The sequence below is a fragment of the Schistocerca serialis genome, unplaced genomic scaffold (genome assembly GCF_023864345.2).
Source record: "Schistocerca serialis cubense isolate TAMUIC-IGC-003099 unplaced genomic scaffold, iqSchSeri2.2 HiC_scaffold_1362, whole genome shotgun sequence".
NCBI lineage: Eukaryota > Metazoa > Arthropoda > Insecta > Orthoptera > Acrididae > Schistocerca > Schistocerca serialis.
In genome coordinates, this window is record NW_026047583.1 from 11,879,487 (window position 1) to 11,902,641 (window position 23,155).

The 23,155-nt window shown below is 39.7% G+C and overlaps 1 protein-coding gene across 1 annotated transcript; it reads left to right on the top strand.

The window, feature by feature from the left end:
- The first annotated feature begins 987 nt into the window (after window positions 1-987).
- On the top strand, window positions 988-18,984 carry LOC126440360 (uncharacterized). Its single transcript, XM_050090649.1, has 2 exons — window positions 988-2,550; window positions 18,973-18,984. The coding sequence occupies exons 1-2, from the start codon at window positions 988-990 to the stop codon at window positions 18,982-18,984; spliced, it is 1,575 nt and encodes a 524-aa protein (XP_049946606.1).
- Window positions 18,985-23,155: the final 4,171 nt, after the last annotated feature.

The following is a 23,155-nucleotide window of genomic DNA, read 5'->3' on the forward strand; positions in this document are numbered from 1 at the left end:
ATGATAACAAACATAAATGAGCTTCAGAACCACTACAGTAAGGCTGAGAATTAAACATTGGAAGTTCAACACACACTTGTAATGACTCGAAGTGTAATCCATCCACTCACTTCTACGATGTCCTCTGGGCATGTATCACATCAACGTCCTTACCAGTAATCTTCGGGCACTTTGTCATGTGTTCCCAATCAGCCTCCGAAGTCCGTTAACATCGAACGCTGTAGCAACATGCAACCTGCCGTACGAATTAGACAACAGTGCCAACATAAGGATATAGCTCCCAGTTGCAAATTAATGCTTAATGTACATACAATGCCAGATGAAGACCAAAGCTCAGTTGACTGTGTCTGCTACTCTGCAGAATATGGAATGCTCAGTCTCTAAATTTATGTCGCTGTATACGTTCTGTGTGTACTTGCCTGTGTACTGGTGTATCTATGCGTGTGGCTGTAATACAACACTTCAGTTCTTGTGAACTCTTTTGCTGTGCTGTTCTGTTCTGTTCTTTGTAGACGGAACTTACAGACCCGTACAAACACTCAATTCTCTATCCGAAGCTTTTGAAACAATTGTTAGAGAACATGAAAAAAATTTCATTGTTAATTTAGTCGTCATTGTGGACTGACTGGCAATATCCCAAATGTGTACCAACGACAAGTTATGTTCTGTTACCAGTACATTTTTTATAGCATACTAGCACTGTGTATCCTGTGTGCGATTTTCGTAGTGTTCACTCGTTTTCTTGTAATGATCGTAAATCTTGTCCAATGTCGAATCCGATCTTCGTTAATCCTTTGTTACATGGTACCAGGACACGAATTCAAATAAGTCTTACATGAACTGTCGAAACCAACTGTAATGACATTTCCTGTGTTTGTCTGGCTGTGTGTGCACATTCCAAAAGCCAAGAAATTAAAAAATAGTTAGGCCTCCTATTCTTCCTGCTCTATTCACACACTTGATTCACCGACATGCACTGAAGTGGCAATGTGCACTGAAGTGGCAATGTGCACTGAAGTGGCAATGTGCACTGAAGTGGCAATGTGCACTGAAGTGGCAATGTGCACTGAAGTGGCAATGTGCACTGAAGTGGCAATGTGCACTGAAGTGGCAATGTGCACTGAAGTGGCAATGTGCACTGAAGTGGCAATGTGCACTGAAGTGGCAATGTGCACTGAAGTGGCAATGTGCACTGAAGTGGCAATGTGCACTGAAGTGGCAATGTGCACTGAAGTGGCAATGTGCACTGAAGTGGCAATGTGCACTGAAGTGGCAATGTGCACTGAAGTGGCAATGTGCACTGAAGTGGCAATGTGCACTGAAGTGGCAATGTGCACTGAAGTGGCAATGTGCACTGAAGTGGCAATGTGCACTGAAGTGGCAATGTGCACTGAAGTGGCAATGTGCACTGAAGTGGCAATGTGCACTGAAGTGGCAATGTGCACTGAAGTGGCAATGTGCACTGAAGTGGCAATGTGCACTGAAGTGGCAATGTGCACTGAAGTGGCAATGTGCACTGAAGTGGCAATGTGCACTGAAGTGGCAATGTGCACTGAAGTGGCAATGTGCACTGAAGTGGCAATGTGCACTGAAGTGGCAATGTGCACTGAAGTGGCAATGTGCACTGAAGTGGCAATGTGCACTGAAGTGGCAATGTGCACTGAAGTGGCAATGTGCACTGAAGTGGCAATGTGCACTGAAGTGGCAATGTGCACTGAAGTGGCAATGTGCACTGAAGTGGCAATGTGCACTGAAGTGGCAATGTGCACTGAAGTGGCAATGTGCACTGAAGTGGCAATGTGCACTGAAGTGGCAATGTGCACTGAAGTGGCAATGTGCACTGAAGTGGCAATGTGCACTGAAGTGGCAATGTGCACTGAAGTGGCAATGTGCACTGAAGTGGCAATGTGCACTGAAGTGGCAATGTGCACTGAAGTGGCAATGTGCACTGAAGTGGCAATGTGCACTGAAGTGGCAATGTGCACTGAAGTGGCAATGTGCACTGAAGTGGCAATGTGCACTGAAGTGGCAATGTGCACTGAAGTGGCAATGTGCACTGAAGTGGCAATGTGCACTGAAGTGGCAATGTGCACTGAAGTGGCAATGTGCACTGAAGTGGCAATGTGCACTGAAGTGGCAATGTGCACTGAAGTGGCAATGTGCACTGAAGTGGCAATGTGCACTGAAGTGGCAATGTGCACTGAAGTGGCAATGTGCACTGAAGTGGCAATGTGCACTGAAGTGGCAATGTGCACTGAAGTGGCAATGTGCACTGAAGTGGCAATGTGCACTGAAGTGGCAATGTGCACTGAAGTGGCAATGTGCACTGAAGTGGCAATGTGCACTGAAGTGGCAATGTGCACTGAAGTGGCAATGTGCACTGAAGTGGCAATGTGCACTGAAGTGGCAATGTGCACTGAAGTGGCAATGTGCACTGAAGTGGCAATGTGCACTGAAGTGGCAATGTGCACTGAAGTGGCAATGTGCACTGAAGTGGCAATGTGCACTGAAGTGGCAATGTGCACTGAAGTGGCAATGTGCACTGAAGTGGCAATGTGCCATTACTTGGCTACACACGATTCATACAAAAGTTTGACACACTTCTAGTCAACGATAAATTACACCTCTAGGTAAGAAAGGTTTGCAACGCTTGTGCAAGGGCTCGTGCTATTCATTAATTTAATTTTAAATACCAATTAAATCTCCATGTAGATACTTATTTGCGGTTCACAAGCAGAGTGGCGAATTAGAGCTTCATAAATGATATTCATCTAAAAGATTTGTGGGACATGGAATGTAATTCATCAAAACCCCAGAATAAAAGCATAATTGGCAAGCTGGTGCATACGAAGAACGAAACGGGTGGAGACGCTTAAAGATAGTTCAGAAATCTAAAGAACCTATGCAAAATATAGTTACGGTTCACTGCTGCAGATCAGCAGCAATCGTATAAGCGGGACTGTCCTTTCTCAGATTTCAGTCATAATGTATAATACTTTCTGTACCTGTCGCTGCAAATTTCTCAAACTTCGCTCACAACTTTCGATAGCATATTTTTGTACACTGATGGTTCCAAGTGCGCCCACAGTGTTGACTGTGCTTTTGCCATCGGGGCTGATCAGTTTCACTAACTGCTTCTCGATCAGTGGAGCAGAGCTTTTTGCCCTGTATCAGACTGTTGACTACGTCCATAGGCACCAGCCCACTCGCTGCATCATCTGCTAACTCCCTCAGTGCCCATCAGTCTGGATCTGGTCCACCCCATCGTTCTACGGATCCAGGACTGCCTCCATTTGTTCCCGGATGGGGAGCCCAAGTGATGTTCTTCTGGGTTCCTGGCCATGTTGGGGTGCCAGGGAATGACGCTGCCGAGGTCGTAGTCCATCTCGGTCGGCCCGCCTCTTACGCGGTCGCTTTGGCATGACCAATGGTGCTCCCTTCATGGGAACAAACTGGGAAGTGAAACCTCTCCCAGCAGCCTGGTCCACTTCCTCCCGGCCGTCTCGCCGTGAAGAAGTAATGTTAGCTCGGTTGCGAATAGGGCACTGCCGCTTTAGTCACCGCCACTGAGTGTCGACCCTGCACCCGAGTGTCCTTACTGTAGCCAGCCATTAAGTCAGACATTCCCGATCCTCTACCCCTATTTTGACCACTTACGTCTCAGGGTCGGTCTGCCGCACACTTTGCCGGACATTTTAGGGATGACGTGCGAGCTTTGGCTCCCGTTTTGATTTTTTAAAAAGCAGTACTATGACGAAAGATATCTGATCTTTACCTGGTGACTCCAGTGTCTTGTCGACGTCTTTTACACAATCTTCTGTAACATCTTTAAGTTTTACATTAGTTTTTTCTCACTTCCTGTATTGTACCTCGCAGCGGTTTTTTTATCCTCGCGGTCCCAGCATTCTATGGTTCTCTACTGGGAGCTTATGACTTCAGGTGTTTCGCGCCTTAAACCCCCACAAGAAGGTACTTCCCACATTTACGAAATTCGTGGATCTCTCTCGTTTGCCCCCTCCCCTCTACGTTCTTGTACGTAAACAAACATGCGCAATTTTTTCTACCGGACGCGAGATACTACCTGTGTCAGCGATCCGATTACCTGTCTTGGCATAGCAGCGCTGTCTCCGTGTATCCGGCCACAAGGGTGATAGCGGTAACACCTTGGAAACGCCCTGCATCATCGCCCTCAGGCAGCAATGTTGCGGAGCCATACCGAAAAACTGCCGTACGTTGCATCCACACTGCAGCACTCCTAAAGGAAACAAGATTTCCGACACACAATACCATTTAAACGTCCTTAGAATACCACACGCTGCCCAGGGATTATCCCGATACAGCGCATCACGACAGTCACACGTCCGCAACTTCGAGCTCATTCACAGAAATCGGAAAATGTTACAAGAAACTGGATGTAACAGCCACTAAACGGCAAGTACAAAATCAACGACGACGTTGGGAAATTATTTGCGCACAAGAGAAATGCACACGTCAAAGAAAGTTCAGCATCACCTCGGATCCGAGAGTTTCGGTACCTGTACAGAAAATTGGAAGAGATAGACATAAACATCAATTCCGCCCTTTCTTTTGCTCATGAAAACAAATTATTGCATTTTGTAGCACCACACAGCGAGACCTTAAAAGACGATGGTCCAGATTTCTGTACACACCGGTACCTCTAACACCCAGTTGCTCGTCCTCCTGCATTGATGGATGCCTGTATTCATCGTCGCATACTAGTCACAAGTTCATAAAGCCACTGTTGGCCCAGATAGTTCCACTCAACGGCGATTCGGCGTAGATCCCTCAGTCACGTGGTCCATAAACAGCCCTTTTCAATGTATCTCAGGCATATTCGATAGGGTTCGTGTCAGGAAAATATGGTGGCTACTCCTTAGACGTTATCCTGAACGAAGCCATTCACAAGACGGGCGCGATGGGGGCGCGAATAGTCTCCCATGAAGACTAACGCCTCGGCAATATGCTGCCGATATGGTTGCACTATCGATCGGGGAACGGCATTCGCGTATCGTACAGCCGTTGCGGCGACATCCTTCACCACCAGTAGAGTACATCGGCCACATATGCCATCTCAAAACAGCCGGGAACCTCCATCTTGCTGCACTCGTCTGGACAGCGTGTCCAAGGCGTTCAGCCTGACCGGGTTGCCTCCAAACACGTCTAAGACTGTTCGGTTCAAGGCACATGAGACACTAATCAGTGAAGAGAACGTGATGCCAATCCTGAGCGGTCCATTCGGCATGTTGTTGGGCCCATCTGTACTGCACTGCATGGTGTCGTGGTTGTGAAGATAGACCTCGTCGTGGACGTCGGGGGCGAAGTTGTGCAACATTCAGCCTATTGGGCAAAATTTTCTTGGAAACACGACGTCCTATGGCTGCACGAAAAGCATTATTCAACATGATGGCGTTGCTGTCAGGGTTCCTTGGAGCCATAATCCGTAGGTAGCGGTCAACCACTGCAGTTGTAGCCCTTGGGCGGCCTGAGCGATGCGTGCCATCGGCAGTTGTCTGTATCTCCTCAATGTCCGAACCTCACTTCGGTTCACTCAGAAGCCCAGAAACTTACGTTGTTGAGAGCCCTTCCTGACACAAAGTAATAATGCGGACACGATCGAACCGCAGTATTGACCGTGTAGCCATGGTTGAACTACAGAAAACTCTAACTCTCTAACCCTCTAGCTCCTTCCTGGTGGAATGACCGGAAGTGATGCACTGTCCGACCCCCTCCACTAAAAGGCGCTGCTCCTGAACGGTTGTTCACGTCTTTGGGCTGGTTTAATAACGCCACTGAACAGTCAACACTGTGTCTGTGATACAGTATCCATAGTCAACGTGTATCTTAAGGACTTCTGGGAACTGGTGTGATGCAAAACGTTTCCTGACCTGTGTTAATTTACTGAATACGTATACATATATTTTTTAGTCAGAGTTAGAAATGATACCAACGTGTACATAGATGATTCATATTTCTCATCACGGTACGCGTGATAGATAGTGAGCGAAACTGGATGAACAGGACAGTCCGCAGCCCATACGCTAGTTCGGGAACTACGGATTGAGGATGAGCACGAAGCCGGGACATTTCTCCGATTGACGAGCGGCGAGGTGGGGTTTCTTCTAGACTCCGTCCATAACGAGACAAAAGTGAGACGAGCAGTCAGATTGCACCACAGTGATTGTTGCCTTCCGCTTCACTGCAAAAGCTGGGACAACCTTACCTTAAAATATTTTATTTCACAAAAAACGTTCATTTAAATGTACTGCGTTCCAATAACAATTAGCGTTTATGTGATTCGTGCGGCAGCCTACAGGATCCCTTTCTCGACCTTGTTTACACAATCGGCAGGATCATTAAAGAAGCTGCTACGGTGCTCTGAAAGTTAAGTATCTGCATGTAGGAATGTAAACATCTAAGCAAAGTCTGACAGGAAAAGAAATAAAGCTCATTATTTATAATTAATTCCAACGTCGGTAACTTTGACATTTTTGAAAGGTACTGTTCTAAATTTGCTTTGTCGTGTAGCACGTGTTCATTATTTTTTCAGCAGTGCTCAAAATACAAAGAAATTCCGGCTTCGCACATACATAACATATTGCTGAAAACGCAGTTAAACTACATAGAATTTCTGAAAATAGTTAAATCTGACAGCTCTTTCTTATCGGGAATGGTGGTTTGTTACATATCCAACAAAGCGCAGAAGACTGGCCACAAAGATACCGCGCCTACTCATCACTGATTTCGTCCAAATTAATGGTGCATGTAGTGCTTGGCCTGAATTGAAAAGGCGAAGCGTTTAGAAAAAAATAATAATCACTTCGCTTTTGCAACTCCTTGACGTCTATTTTTATTGCAAGGTAAAGAATTTAATCAAAAAGCTACGAAACTGTTCTTACCTTACCGAGTCACAAAACTGAATCACATTCCGAGAAGAATGCATCTCTGTGCATCACCAGCTATACTATTTGGCGAAATGATGCGTTACACGCCAAACTGTGCGGTGAGAGAGCCTTTCGTGAATGTACACAAAGTTTGCTTCGCCATAGAAACTTTAAAGTAACCTTATGCAGTAAAATGAGGCGTTCATAACGCGTGCAAGTTAGAGAATTAGTGCTACCTTGTTTTTACGATCAGTATCACTACAGAAGTGTATTTCACTAACCGTATAGCAATGAAGTATTCAGTTTTATATGCTAAGGTCTGGTGTACGCCTCATAATCCTTTCCTGGAAATTTGTTCGCAGTGTCACATTGTCCTCTGCTTTCCCTTTACACACCTTTTATGAAAACATCAGTATTAACAAATAAAATACATTGACCTATACTTCGGTTTATATGCAGCGCAAGTGACGTCAAATTTGAAAAAAAAGTTGTTGCACTTACGAACTCAACCCCACGACCCTCTGATTACCGTTCTGCACTACATGCATTGTCCGACCCGCAACAAAATACAGTTTTTCTGAACGTCTGGTGATGTGGAGTTCCCACTTCAGTCACTTTAATTTCTGGCCAAGTTTTGCACACATCATGTATGTGAACGAAATCTGTGGTGAGCCAGGGCGGTAGCCTTGTCATTGCGACAGCAGATTGCGAGAGAAGCTGAAATTTCCCCCTCATCGTCTCGACGCGCTACATGGAAAGCACGTGATAACAAGCTCGATGAATAGTGCGAGCCTTTTTATAAATTTAAACGGCGGCATAGAACTGTTCTTTTGGAAATGGCAGATGCAAACTATATATTTGCGTTGACTGTGGTTGCAATGGGTAAATATGACTGTAGTTTCTAACAGTGCTTTAAGAAGCTAGAACAGGGAAGTATTCTCCTGTCGAACGCCTCACCACTTCATGGTAGGAGTATTCCAGTTCCATAAATTATAGTCAAGGATGATACTTCAGCAATTCAGTCAGTCTTGCTAAATCCAAGCCCCATTAGACGTCAGCCGGCACCAGAGCGTGTTTTTAACCGCCGGCTCTACTGAAACCAATTTCGGCATTTTAGTTATCAGTTTTAGAGAATTTAGAAAGCCATTGTACTTTAACCCAGACACAGTATCAAACACTACTGTGTGTGCGGTCCATAACTTCTTACTGGTACAAAACGTGTCCTCTTGCATGAGTAATGGGATGCGTGACTGAGGATTCCATAAACAGGGATCTCGTGCCAAATCTCAACCATGATGGATGTAATAAAGAAAATTGATTTTCCACTGCAACGAGGGAAACTAATAAAACGCGCCATTATCGTGAAAAGATGGGCTTGTTTAGGGACTATAGCTATTGAAAGTGAACCGGATTGTCAGCGAGCCAAGAGCTGCAAGATTTCTGGGAACAATGGCTTTCGGGAGACTGAAATAAAGCCAAATACTCTTGCGATTTTCGTCTTGTCTGTACCTACATTCTCGGTTTCTTATATTACCCAATTCATCAATCACAAGATGACAGCAAAATGAGGGTAAACGTAATTACTATGAAACACGTATGTAACGTAGCAGCGATGGCGAGGCATTGTAGCATCTGTGACCAGAGAGTATGCGCTTGACCGCGCGAGTGTTGCGAGCGGTTCTCTGTCAGCAGTTAGTCGTTGCGAGTCTGTGAGTAGCAGTCGTTGCGAGTCTGTAGCTCTGTCTAGTTGAGTGCAGTACTCAGTCAGTAGTCGTCGCGTGCAGTACGCCAATAGTCGTCATGGAGAGCGGTCGGCAACACTGGTCAAGATGGTGAATAAGATATACTGTTAATTAATATAATCATTAGATAATGAAAAATTTTATTTATTGTAACTATTCTCCAACAAGTTCCCCAATAATAATTTTTATTTCAAAAGCATTTTCTCGAAAATTTAATTTTTTATTGAACTAAAGATCTCGTTGCACTTCCCATTTCATTCCACTTCTTTTGAAGAAAAAATTTCACTAGAATCACAAAAAAAAGAGAATATTATTATTTGCAATGCAGTTCCTCCGAGCGGTGCGCAACAACAAGAGCAGATATGTGACATCTATTTATTCTGAGGTAAGACTTTAATTCTGATTGTTTTACACAGGGCCAAAGACCGATATTTCGGTTTAATTGAAATTTCTTGTCACTGAATGGACTTTAATTTTGAAGGATTTATATTTGAGTCAGATTGCGTATTTCACATTTTTGTTGCCATTGTCAGTACATTTCATTGTGGGCAGGTTACGCTTAGAGCAATGTCCATTAGCATTCATAATTAAATATTGTTCATTACTTCTAAATTTTTGTGGGGAGGTTACACTTGGCGACACCCAGTCCAGGATCGTATTTCGTTGAGAGTCTTTTGAGCAACAGTCAGATATCTGCTCTTATTTGCTTAAGTATAATTAGGATTTGGCGCTACGCTTTTATTAATCTTGTGACTTTCTCTCTGCAGGTCAACGGCAATTTGTTGCTTTGTTGTATTTGTGTGTTGCTTTTGCATTGTGCTCATTTGTTTTGTGAATAATTGTGACCATTGCAAAAATGCCGCGAAAGACTATGAATAGTGTATCGCGAGGTATTACGAACGAAACTACCGATTTAAACAATTTTACCGATAGGACGTGTGACACGCAGTGTAATGATGACAATCCTGCGTTCACTAACAATCAGTGCATTCCAACCACTAATGATGACTTTCACCTTAATGATGAACAAACGAACTCAATTGTCTCGTCTGTTAACATGACGAGAATTGATGACGCAGAATGCTCTATGGTAATGAGCGCTGCCGAGCTTAACACACCCGATTTGGAAAATTTAAGTGACGAACAGACGAATTTGTCTAATGAAAATGAACAGGATACACAAAGTAAGACGGATTTATTTAATTCCGAAATAGTGAGTGACAGTGTACATCGGACTGATAATCCTTTTTGTAAGTTGCAAAATGACCAAATGGTCACACAAAGTGCGGCAACTGCAGGGATATCATTAAACAGTACTGAGAATAGAAATGCTAATTTTGGTTCGGATCAAATTATGACACTATTGCTGCAACGAATTAACCAAATGATGGAAAACCAACACAACAGTAGTAAAGAGTTCAAACAATTTAGTGAACAGAACGAAAATTTTAAACAACAATTTAGTGAACAGAACGAAAATTTTAAACAACTTAGGGAACAGAACAAACAAGATAATGAAAATCTCAAACAACACTTAAATGAAAAATTAGACGACAATTCGAGACAGCTCAGTGAACAAATTAGAGCCGTTGCTGCGCAGTGCCATGACACTAAGGAACAGCTGCGCGCGGAAATTGAGGCTTGTTCACAAAAAAATAGCGAAGAAATTAAATCTGTTTCGCAAGAATTAAGAGAAATGCAAACAGCCGCAACAGAAACACTCAGAGACGAAATTAGCGGAGTCGCTAAACAATGCTCTGAAAAAGCTACACAATTACGCGACGAGTTTAAAGCAATGACGGTAGAACTTTCGCGCACTATGGACGCAAAGATAGACGCGAAATTCGAACAGCAGAGCACTCAGATTAACGAGCGCTTTAGTCAGCACATACAGGACAGTAATACGCGTTTCCGCAGATTTATTCAAGATCAAAACAAAGTAAAACGACAAGTCATGGAAACAATCACTGCACAGAGACAAGAGGACAAACGTAAAATATTCGCGAAAGCGAAGACGTATGTAGACAATAATATTACTACAGTGTCCGACAAAATTAATACCATAGAACAATTGAACGCGGAATTACAGGATGAAATTTCTGATCTTAAAGCAGAAACAGATACACACACAGTAAATATTCAAACAGTGACAGATAGATTCGAACAACTAGATCTAACACAGGATTGCGATGTCATCAAAGCTGATGTTAAAAAACTGAGCGAAACTACGCGCAAGTTGCAAAAACAGATTAATGCGTCTGATTCTAAAACCGATGATCAGGTTAAGATATTGACTGAAAAATGTGATGAATTGGCCAGTCGTATTGATGTTATCGAAAATGCTAATGACAATAAATCAGACGATACTGCACCGGTTTCATTTATCCAAACGCCTGAATTTCAAAATTTACAGCAGACTATTAATGAGATCGATTCATCTAACAACACGTTACGTAGGAAGTTATCAAATTTACAACAAGAAGTAACAGAGATGAAAAACACTTCAGTTAATAACATACAGCAGACGCCACGTTGCGAGCATTTGTCAGAGTCACGCAGCGTGTATAATGTGAACAATTTACAGAGACTACGCGACTTAAAATCCGAAAGGCCACGCGACTTAAAATCTGAAAAGCTACGCAACTTGAAATCCGAAATGACACAGACGAACAGATTCACACACAAACCTGAACGTGTTATCAAACTGAGTGACGAGAATGTAGATTTCGAGCAATTTGCATTTGTAAGAAAATGTAAGGAATTTAATAATGACAGCGTACAGGTACACGCTTTGCACTGTATACGACAATTTATCTTTGTACATTCACCGCTATTACCTGTAATGCAGAAACTAGCTTTGAACCTGATGCAACAATTTGCTATTGTATTTTCATCAGCATTACGTATTATGCAGAAACTGGAGTTGGCAAGAATACAGCGATTTACTTTTGGAATTTTACCGCTATTGCCTGTAACGCAAAAACTAAAATTTATTTGCAGTGCGTAAATGACCTCAGGGGATTCATTACGCTTTAATGAATATGTGCCGTAGCGAGCATAGGGCCCCGAGCTGTAGTAGTGCTGTTTCATCTTTAGTTTTCTGCACTGCTGCCTTTTCTTCTACTATCCTTTATATCTATCAAAACTGCTCTTTAACTATTGCTCTATCTAGAATTAAGAAATATTGTACTGAAAACCCGATGTGACAAATCTTTTACCGAATGTGACAATTTTCAGCAGGCACTCCCGTAATAACTACCGCCGTAATTTTAATAACAGATAAAATCGTAATCATCAGTATGTGTAAAATTAACAGCAAACGCATTTTTTGGTAACAATAGACGTTTTCCACCACAATAGCATGAAAGTCAGCCGCTTAGCATACGTAACCAACAATGCAGTCTACAAGGTCAACCAAACTTTAATGTTTCGCCGCGTGCACGTATAGTCCCAGCTCCAACAAATGGTAACGCATGGCAGCAAAGAAATAACTACGTACAGATAACACACCATTTCAATTCGTATCGCAATACGCCGTATAGAAATTACTATCTTGACAGACGTAAAAATAACGAGCACAATTTTCAGCGTACATTTAATAACAGTCGATCTTATGAGCAGCAACAACATCAGCAACAACAAATAATCATGAATGAAACAGACAATAGGTGTCATCCATAGCGTAACACGTCAGTAAGAAATAACAGAACAGTTCATATAGTGGATATGCCACAACATTCTCCCGTAAACAATAACACGTACGATAGATTTTAACCAGATACAGCACAGATTGCATATTACAGTAACGCAAACATTACTTTTGACACGCAGAATTTTGTTAACGAGAATGTTATTTGAAACATGCTTTGTTGAATGCTCCACTTTTATCGCACCCAGATCTTACTAGAAATTTTTCCATTGCCACTGACAGTTCGAACACCGCTTTAGGCGTACATATTTTCCAGGAAATTGAAGAAGATGGTTCAACAGTTATTAAAAACATCGCATTTGCAAGCCGCATTTTGTCATCTGCTGAACGAAATTATTCCGTTACAGAACTTGAAACATTATGTGTTGTATGGGCTTTTACGAGATTTCAGCACTTTCTTTATGGCAGACATACCACAGTTTACACAGACCACAGAGCGATACAATTTTTACTTTCGGCCAAATTCACTCACGATAGATTAAGTAGATGGAAACTGTATTTACAGGAATTTAATTTTACAATAGTTCACATTCCCGGCACACAAAATGTTATAGCAGACGCACTATCGCGTTCTCTCGGCAACAATTAGCAAGACGTAGCAACCAACTTCTGCAAAACAAATTTTAGTGTCATGTACATTCAGCAAGTTGCATTTGAAAACTTTATTTCATCGTCATTACAGGACATAGCACAAGAGCAAAATAAAGACAATGTGTGGAAAGAAATTAAACACCTTTGGCAAGATAGGAATAATGTTACGATTAGAAACCACTACACTGTGCGCAATGACATTCTGTTTCGCCGCTCTCATCCTGACAGCAACAATTGGTTATTATGCATACCTGACGAACTGGTCAACAAATTAATTTGGTACACTCATTTAAGTTACGCACATTACGGAGCAAGAAAATGTTTTCTTATACTGAGACAGAACTGTTATTTTACTAACATGGAGAAACGTATACGACGAGTTTTAGCGTCTTGTAAAATTTGCCAGAAAGCTAAATCAGACACCACTTCACATATTCCTCCTTTATATCCCATTATACCTGTTAAATTAAGACACATGGCTGCAGTAGACATTTTTGGTCCGATTCCCAGAACCAACAGAGGTTTTTGCTACATCTTTGTCGCTGTTGAGCTCACTTCAAAATTTGTTACTTTCACTCCATTACGCAAAGCTACTGCTAAAACTGTTTCAAATGCATTTGTAAAACATTTTCTATCTCATGTAGGGCATGTAATGAAAGTAATTTCTGACAATGGATCACAATTTCGTAGTAGTGTATGGACACGCATGTTACGAGCTAGAAACATTTCTCCGATTTATATATCCAAGTACCACGCTTCTTCGAACCCCTGTGAAAGATTAATGAAAGAAATTGGTAAACTGTGCCGAATATACTGCCACAAAAGACATATTGATTGGGATACACACATACTCTCATTCCAAGATGTAATTAATTCCATTCCAAATGAATCCACTATGCTATCTCCGACTGTTATACTGAAAAACGTTGAACCACCGAACAAAATTAAAGAATTAATAGAATTTCCCAAAAGTCGTCGCCTACGACACCACGAAATAGTTGACATTGCGCTGAAGAACATCAAACGTGCCGCAGAGCGCCGGAGAAGACAGCAAAAACAGGTTTGTACACGCCGCGTCTTTCACGTTGGACAGAAGATACTAGTACGTACACACTATTTATCCAGCAAATTAAAAGGTAAGTGCAGTAAATTTGAACTTCTATACGCAGGTCCATATCGGATTCGCAGCATCCCTCACCCCAATGTTGTACACGTCGAAACTTTGAGAACCAGAAAATCGAAAGGCAATCACCATATCTCAAACATTAAACCGTTTATTGAATGAAGACACTGTATGATTCAACACACTATGATGCCATTTACTAATGCAATTATTTCACGTGACTAATTACTGATGATTATCGTATTTTTTCTTGGCAAGTGCCCGGCAAGGTAAGGTCAGCAGGTCGCTTTTCTTGTCGTTACACATCAGACCGTGCACATTTTCCACTTTTTTGTGTATATGATTGTACTCCAGTTTTGCTTGTATGTATTGTGAAATAGTTAAGATATAACACACAACAGTCGACTTTGAAATTTTTTTTGCCGTATGACATCTCAACATCGTGACTGTTTTACATTTTTTTTTTTGCTACTGCATTGTATTATTCTATGTACATTTTTGCATCTGAACACTGTCAACGTCTTTAACATATTACGTTTTCTGTCATGTTATGCTGTATGGTTAATTATGTTACCATAAACCAGTCATTATTTAGTGGGTATATGATTTAAATGCAGGACATTAATCTTTGTTCATCAATTTCAGAAAGGAATGATGATTCTAAGAAATAAATTTAACATAAATGGGAATTTCACCTACGGATAAACGAAAGGAGATGCAATAACTTTATGAGGAAGAGTAAATGGATCAGGATTAACAAGCATTAGCAAGACTATACTGTACTCATCACAGAATAGCAGTCTTAACTAATTTTTTCTTTCAGATTACAAGGTGATTGATGCAGGCTGTCAGAGAGAACTACACATCTTAGTTTTAATGATGAAATATGCTAGAGATAAGGAATAGTTGTATAATGAGTAATGAAGTGATTTTTTGCAGATGATAATGAATACTGATGAATAATGATGAAGGAAATGGTATTATGAATAATGAAGTTTTTCTTTACAGGTGATGATAATGGTGAAGTTATGATGATATGGATAATGAAGTTTTTCTTTACAGATGAGAATAATGTTGAAGTAATGTATTTATGTTATGTAGTTATTTAAGTATTTGTTGCAGTTTGCTTTGACAGCAGGTGTTACATTGCATAGTAGGATGACTGAAAGTTTTGGAAAGGACAGCTATGGAACACATTTTTATACACATTTTTATACACATTTCACTACCTGTTAATTCGAAGTTCACTACTTTTCAGCATAGTGTGCGTTTCTTCTTTCAGGTCAATAATCCATTTTGTATTTTTTTCAGGAGAAGCTTTTCATGATACTTGCTAAACCTGTTACTTATTATACCTGTTCTAGTACTTGCATTTTTATATTTTTACCCATTTGTGTCTATCGTTTATAAATGTGATCACATGTACTGCCTTGTTACGTAATCTTGCTACAGCTGACTCATGACGAATGACGTTACCTATCCTCATTTGCAGCAATAGGTCAAAAGCAAAAGGTATTATGCCTCAGCAATTAATTATCGATCCCAACGCAATGCATTGCTAACAAAAAAAAATGTATTACCAGTCCCACATAATGTCACTAGTTTATGATAATTCTGAATAATACTGATCAACTCTGAATAGCATGTCACTTGAGTAATGACCTCTTAATGAGACTATATTCAAAATAATGCTTTGTCACTAGCTAATAACTGCCACTGTTTATTGTAATGTTACCACTTATAATGCTTGTGATTACTAATGATTTGACTGTAATTAACTGATTTTAATAATGCCTTTGTAATGATCTGAATACTACTGAATGAGGAACACTGTTTATTGTAATGAGTACTTGTAATGCCCATGATTATTAATGCTATGACTGTAATTAACTGATTTTTAATAATGACTTCGTAATAATCTGAATAATACTGAATGATGATTTTATTCAATACTTGCTGGCCACTGAGTGCCAATAATTAATGTCACTCCACGAATTGTTATTAATTATGCCATTGATTAGCTCTTGTTTCCAATGTTGATACTTTGTAATTTGAAATGAATGTGACTGTTTAATAATGCTTTGTAATTAGGAGAAGGCTAATAATTCTTAATATATTGGAATTTCAAATGATTAATTAACGATGCCATACTTTGTTGTTGGAAATGAATGTGACTGTTTCATAATGCTTTGTAATTAGGAAAAGACTAATGATTCTTAATAGATTGGAATGACACATAATTAATTAACTATGGTACTGTTTAATAATGCTTTGTAATTAATTAAGGCTAATAATTCTTACTATATTGAAATGACAAATGATCAATTAATTAACTGTAATTAGACAAATGATTAATTAACGACAAATGATTAATTAACTGTAATTAGACAAATGATTAATTAACGACAAATGATTAATTAACTGTAATTATACAAATGATTAATTAACTGTAATTATACAAATGATTAATTAACTGTAATTAGACAAATGATTAATTAACTGTAATTAGACAAATGATTAATTAACGACAAATGATTAATTAACGACAAATGATTGATTAACTGTAATTAGGAGAAGGTTAATGATTCTTAATTATACTCTGTAACTGAAAAGAATGCGATTATTTCATAATGCTTTGTAACCAGGAAAAGAAGGCTACTGATTCTATGTACAACAATTAATGAACATTTTTCTGTAATACTACATACTTGGTACAGAAATGTTCAATAACTGGGCTATGAATGCCACAAACTACTAATTAAGTCTGTAATTGTCAATATTATGTGACTTGATGTCCTTCACCTCATAAGCTGACTACCCTGAATTATTGCAATGTCCATTTGTCCTGTCTATCCCAGTGATCACGGAGCACTATATTTGGTTTTGCACTAATTCTACGTTGGTGTGCCTTGTAAGAGTGTGGTGTTGACACGACATGCTGTCCACCACCATGAGCGATGAAGACATTATTATGGTCCCACTGTTTGGTGTACCTAATGTACTGCCAAAATGAAAACATGGAACATTACTACGACAGTTCAGTGTCTTGGCTACACTGATAAATTCTGATGGGAAAAGAACTTCAAGTTGTGTCACTTGGTGTTGTACTTCTGTGGAAAGATATGGACTTTCAGAGCAGCTGTGTGCAATCTAAAGTGCTACAACCATGATGCAATCCTTCCCTTTCCTATCCTGATTCTTGTCACATAAAGAAAAAATTTTTTGGTAACATCATTTATGTTCATAGGTTATACATTTTTCGATTCGCTGAACTCCAATGCGAGTACACTTATGTCACTTGTCAACATAATATTTTTTGCCAGTCTGTTCATTTGTTCTGAATATGCTAAAGAATTTTCAGTGCCTGTGCACTTTGTTATCTGTCAAATAATTTGTATATACTTTTCTGATTTGCTACTATGTTTTGTACTCACATTTTGTCTTTGTCTGATATATTTTGTACTTAGTGCGTGTGCACAACATATACTTTATGTACTACATCTAATTATTCTTGCCAGTCTGTTTATTTGTTCTGCATATGCTAAAGAATTTTTTTTCAGTGCCTGTGCACTTTATTATCTGTCAAATAATTTGTATATACTTTTTTCTGATTTGCTACTATGTTTAGTATTCACATTTTGTCTTTGTCTGATATATTTTGTACTTAGTGCGTGTGCACAACATTTAAATATTCTGTAAGTTGTAGAATTTTGTTAATTAAAGAAAAATTTTGCCGCGCTTGGCAAGTCCAAATGACTCACCATCGCTGCCAAATTTTTTCCCCCCCAGTGGAGGGTTATGAAACACGTATGTAACGTAGCAGCGATGGCGAGGCATTGTAGCATCTGTGACCAGAGAGTATGCGCTTGACCGCGCGAGTGTTGCGAGCGGTTCTCTGTCAGCAGTTAGTCGTTGCGAGTCTGTGAGTAGCAGTCGTTGCGAGTCTGTAGCTCTGTCTAGTTGAGTGCAGTACTCAGTCAGTAGTCGTCGCGTGCAGTACGCCAATAGTCGTCATGGAGAGCGGTCGGCAACACTGGTCAAGATGGTGAATAAGGTATACTGTTAATTAATATAATCATTAGATAATGAAAAATTTTATTTATTGTAACTATTCTCCAACAAGTTCCCCAATAATAATTTTTATTTCAAAAGCATTTTCTCGAAAATTTAATTTTTTATTGAACTAAAGATCTCGTTGCACTTCCCATTTCATTCCACTTCTTTTGAAGAAAAAATTTCACTAGAATCACAAAAAAAAGAGAATATTATTATTTGCAATGCAGTTCCTCCGAGCGGTGCGCAACAACAAGAGCAGATATGTGACATCTATTTATTCTGAGGTAAGACTTTAATTCTGATTGTTTTACACAGGGCCAAAGACCGATATTTCGGTTTAATTGAAATTTCTTGTCACTGAATGGACTTTAATTTTGAAGGATTTATATTTGAGTCAGATTGCGTATTTCACATTTTTGTTGCCATTTTCAATACCTCTCATTGTGGGCGAGGTTACAATTAGCGTAATGTCCATTAGCATCCCTAAATAATATTGGCCATTCTTTTAAATTTCTGTGGGGAGGTTACACTCGGCTCCCATTTGTATTAAGTATTGTATTTTTTTCTTTCTTATAAAATTTCGGTGGGGAGGTTACAACTACCAATTCCGTGCCTGCTTTCAGTGTGGTTTAAATACTCTTAAAATTGAATCGAATAATTCACGAACCGTGCACCTGCCTCTGAAATACCCTGCGGAAAATAATTCACCTTCAGCTACCCCTGAGCTTCATTTCCTTCCTTCTGCAGAGTCAATAACAGAACCGCAAACTAAAGCAAAACATAATAGTAACATAACATAACTTATCCGCGTACTATATAGCGTAATAAAATTTTTTACGTGATTTTCAGGCAATCAACTGAATGTTTGTCCTCTGTACTTCCAAACATGTCACAGTTTCTTGAGGGAAGTCATTGACCTGCGTACGCGATTTTAAATTTTGAAACAAAGACTTTATTTCATGATGTTTAGCTATTAGCTAATTTTGTGACATTGCTCATATTCAAGCTACCTGGTTGTCACATGACTAAAGTTGCAGCCGCTTCAAGAAGTCACTTAGGAAAGTGGTGGTAACTGTCACAACCTACAGATAAATCACTAGATAGCACACTCCACATGAAATGTAAAAATATGAATTAAATTTGGTATCACCGTCAAATGACGTTACACCGTTCACATGGCAATTCTGTATGTGAAGTGATGAATTGCAACCCTTGCACGGGTCTTTGTCGCTGTTCCTACCATAAAACGCAATAAAATCCGTTGACTCGCGCTTCAGATTCTCCTAACAATAAGACGCAACTTTATGAATCTTTCTGCCACATGGCCGGCCGAAGTGGCCGTGCGGTTAAAGGCGCTGCAGTCTGGAACCGCAAGACCGCTACGGTCGCAGGTTCGAATCCTGCCTCGGGCATGGATGTTTGTGATGTCCTTAGGTTAGTTAGGTTTAACTAGTTCTAAGTTCTAGGTGACTAATGACCTCAGCAGTTGAGTCCCATAGTGCTCAGAGCCATTTGAACCAGCCGACCTTGTGAAGATTCTACAGTTTCAGTGACGAAATGAAGCAGACTGGTTCCAATGACAATGTACTTTGAGACTAACATTGATGTCAGCTTCAGCAAATTAGCTGTCATGAAACTCAGCTATATTAAGATCATACAACCGTAAAAATATGCTTCCCTTCGACACCAGGGTCTCAGCTTCTAGATCTACCTGGACACATTCCGCAACAATTCTCAAAATTGCTGGTGACACTGCATAAGTAACGTGGACTTCCCATTTCTCAAACTACCTTCCACAACACACAGAATAAATAAGTTCTTACAAAACAACAAAAAGTGTTGAAAAGAAACGAGCTTTGAATAACAGCAAGATCAAATTTCTTTAAAAATAAGGTAGCTAGGAGGGATTGGATACACTATCCCACGCGGAAGCGTCAGATAAACGGGATCAGCATTAGCCATTCTACCGGCATGACGAAGACTCCTGATCACCCATTACAGAAATGATGATAGCCAACACACACGGAGTAGAAGGAATGACAAAACTGAGATTTCTAGCCAACCTTGTTAAACATAGGAAGAATATGCATGACCTGTGTGTCCTGTACAAAAGAAAAATGCATATTTTCTAATAAAAGTGGAACAGAACAAAACGCTTAAAGCAGAACTTTCTAACCTTGGAAAACAACATTAACAGTGCCGAAATATTGCAGTCCAGTAACGTAAGCAAAGCCTTGTGGAAACTGATTGAGGCACCTGCAGTCAGCAAGCCATTATGCGTAGTAATATCGTAAAAATATCAAAAGCAGTATGTATTTTATTTTATAAGAATTTCGTATCACGAGCAGAAAATAGAATATTGTTATTGGTATCTACCATGAGATACAAACTCAAAACCGTGAAGATTCAACTTGAAGAGGTTAAGGGAAACAAAACAAGCAAGGTAATCCTAACATTAAAGAACAAATACCCAGCTGTTATGTCGATCCCTGAAGAAGTGCATAGAAGGAACCACAACTTGCGTCAATCTGTAGTAATAAGGGAAACGTCTTTGTAGTCTAAAAACACAGTTAAAACAGTGCTAAGAAGCGAAGTAACCTACAATAGAGGCTTCAAACTACAGCTAAGTATCATTGTTTCCTAGCTTTAGTATGGTTTTTGAAATGGTTACTCTTTACGGGCTTTCCGCTCATTTGACTTCATAAATGAATGCTGCATGGCTTTAGAAAAGACTGTACACTCTCCTAGATAAAGGAATGAGAACCGGCATGGTATTAAATCTTTCCAAAGCCTCCGATCTAGTGAGCCGTGGATAGCTCATGAAATTTAAGGCATAGAACATCAAGCACTTGCCTACGCAGTCACAGTTAACATACTTAGATAGCCAGCAGTGCACTGAACTATTACTACTACTACTACTACTACTGCTACTACTACTACTACAGTAATGTGACAGTTCTTCCACTTCTCTGGTAAGGTATGCTGAAGACACCACCCTTTTATTTTACCAGCAAAGCTGACTATATAGTCATTTGAAACTGAAGGAGTGACAGAAGAAATCACGTATTTTCCTACATTGAGGCCTAAATCCTAAAGTCAGTAAATCGCTTACTAACATTAAAACTACTTGCTCTCATGGAGATAAAATGTGATATTACGTAAGTAGAAATAGGTAACATACCTCTATATTTTAGACATAACTGTACAACAGCAACGGTTTCACGTAATTAAATCATAAACAGCCGACCAGTTGCAATGGATAAAGAAATTCCTTACCGAGGTTTCGATAAATATAAATGTCCTCTTCAGAAGGTAACCTAAGGGCAATGAACATCATAGCTTACATTAGAAAAGTATGAAAATTAAAATTTATTCTTGGCTTATAAGACATATTAGAGAACTCTTGCATTACAGAATTATGACGACGCCTGGTACTTAGAATTTTACACTAATAAGGACTAATGTACCATAGCCGTTTTTACAATTGTCGGCATAGATCCATGTGTCAAAAATAAAATATAGCCCTAGAATTAGGGTTTGTCACGTTAATATAAAATAGCTCATGGATCTTGCAGGGCTCACAACCGACTTAGTGTAATCGGCGAGCGTAGTTACTCTGCAAACAGGGCAGGTGGCTTCGTGCCGAGAAACATGTGCCAATTGGCGTACAAGAGCAACTTGTAAATTATCTGTATCAATAACGTCCATAGGTAGAGTAACAATAAAAGAGGGAGGAAATTAATACTCGCGTTATAACAGTATGGGAGCATTGGTACAAATAATAGTTATACATCAAAAGGCAGGTGGCGCTTACGCCGAGAAACTTACGCCCAGTGGCATATACAGCCGAAATGTAAAAAATTTTACATTACTATATTAGTGAAGCCCACAAACGGTATACATGTCAGAACTTGAAAATTGACAATGGCTCTTGTCAAGAAATACGAACACTGGTAAAAGATCCTGTTAATACACATTCACAGGAAAAACAATTTTAGAGCCAGGCAAAATCACATAAGGGCCGATGTAGTAGCAATCATACATCGTGACAAAACCACCATTACGTAAGGGGTAGTGAGCTTAAACCACTGAAGGTGCACCATAGCTTCCTGAGAAAATAAACCACTAAGGTTACCAGCATTAATGTTATACCGTAAAAAGTACAGGTTTAAAACCTTCGAAAAATTGTCTACAAGCTAGGTTCAACTGCGTGACCAACACGCAACTTTTACCCAAAACTGTTGATAAATTTGAATATTTAGGAGAAATCGTAATTAACAATCTAAATGAGAACCGAAAATGGCAAAATACAATAGAAGAAAGAAAACTACATTATTGAACAAAAACGCGTATTATAGATGCTAAATTAAAAAACTAAACACTTGCACAACCAGAAATAACATACGTAGCTGAAAAATCTTCAGAACTACTGCACCAGAAATGGACCAAAGACAGAAAGAATTACGAGACAAACAGTATGAGGTAAATCAGTGAACAGCTCCACAGTAAACAAAATACAAGAGAACAGAACTAAAAACGATCACCATCAGGAAGAATCGCGTATCGTTTTTTGGACATCTCATGGGAACACCAGAGAATAGAATGAGTACAAAAGTAATAGAAAAGTTGTGGAATAGTAAGAGCAACATTAAATACGTCACAGAAATTAAGGAAGACATAAGAAATCCAAATTATGGAGAATAATTGAAAACGTTGGAACACAGGCAAACCAGACCGCAAACGAAGATCATGGGAAAACTACAGGAAGTCATGTCGTAAGAAGAAAGGAAACATCGGAAAGAATGAAGAAATATCGACCAGACAGAGTAAAAGACCCTTTACGTAACAATAAATTGACACTCCTTGTACAACCACTGTTACTATTCGTCATATTGAGTTATTACAGAACAATCGGATTTCATAACACCACCGACAAATTCTATTAGCATTTGTAAATTTAGTGGAATTGCTTACATGAAGTTCGTAAACTAATCATAATAAATAGCCCATGAAGCCTGTCGAATATGGAAAT

Excerpts from the sequence above, each read along its gene's own strand:
- LOC126440360 (XM_050090649.1), top strand. The coding sequence starts at position 988 with ATGTGCACTGAAGTGGCAATGTGCACTGAAGTGGCAATGTGCACTGAA.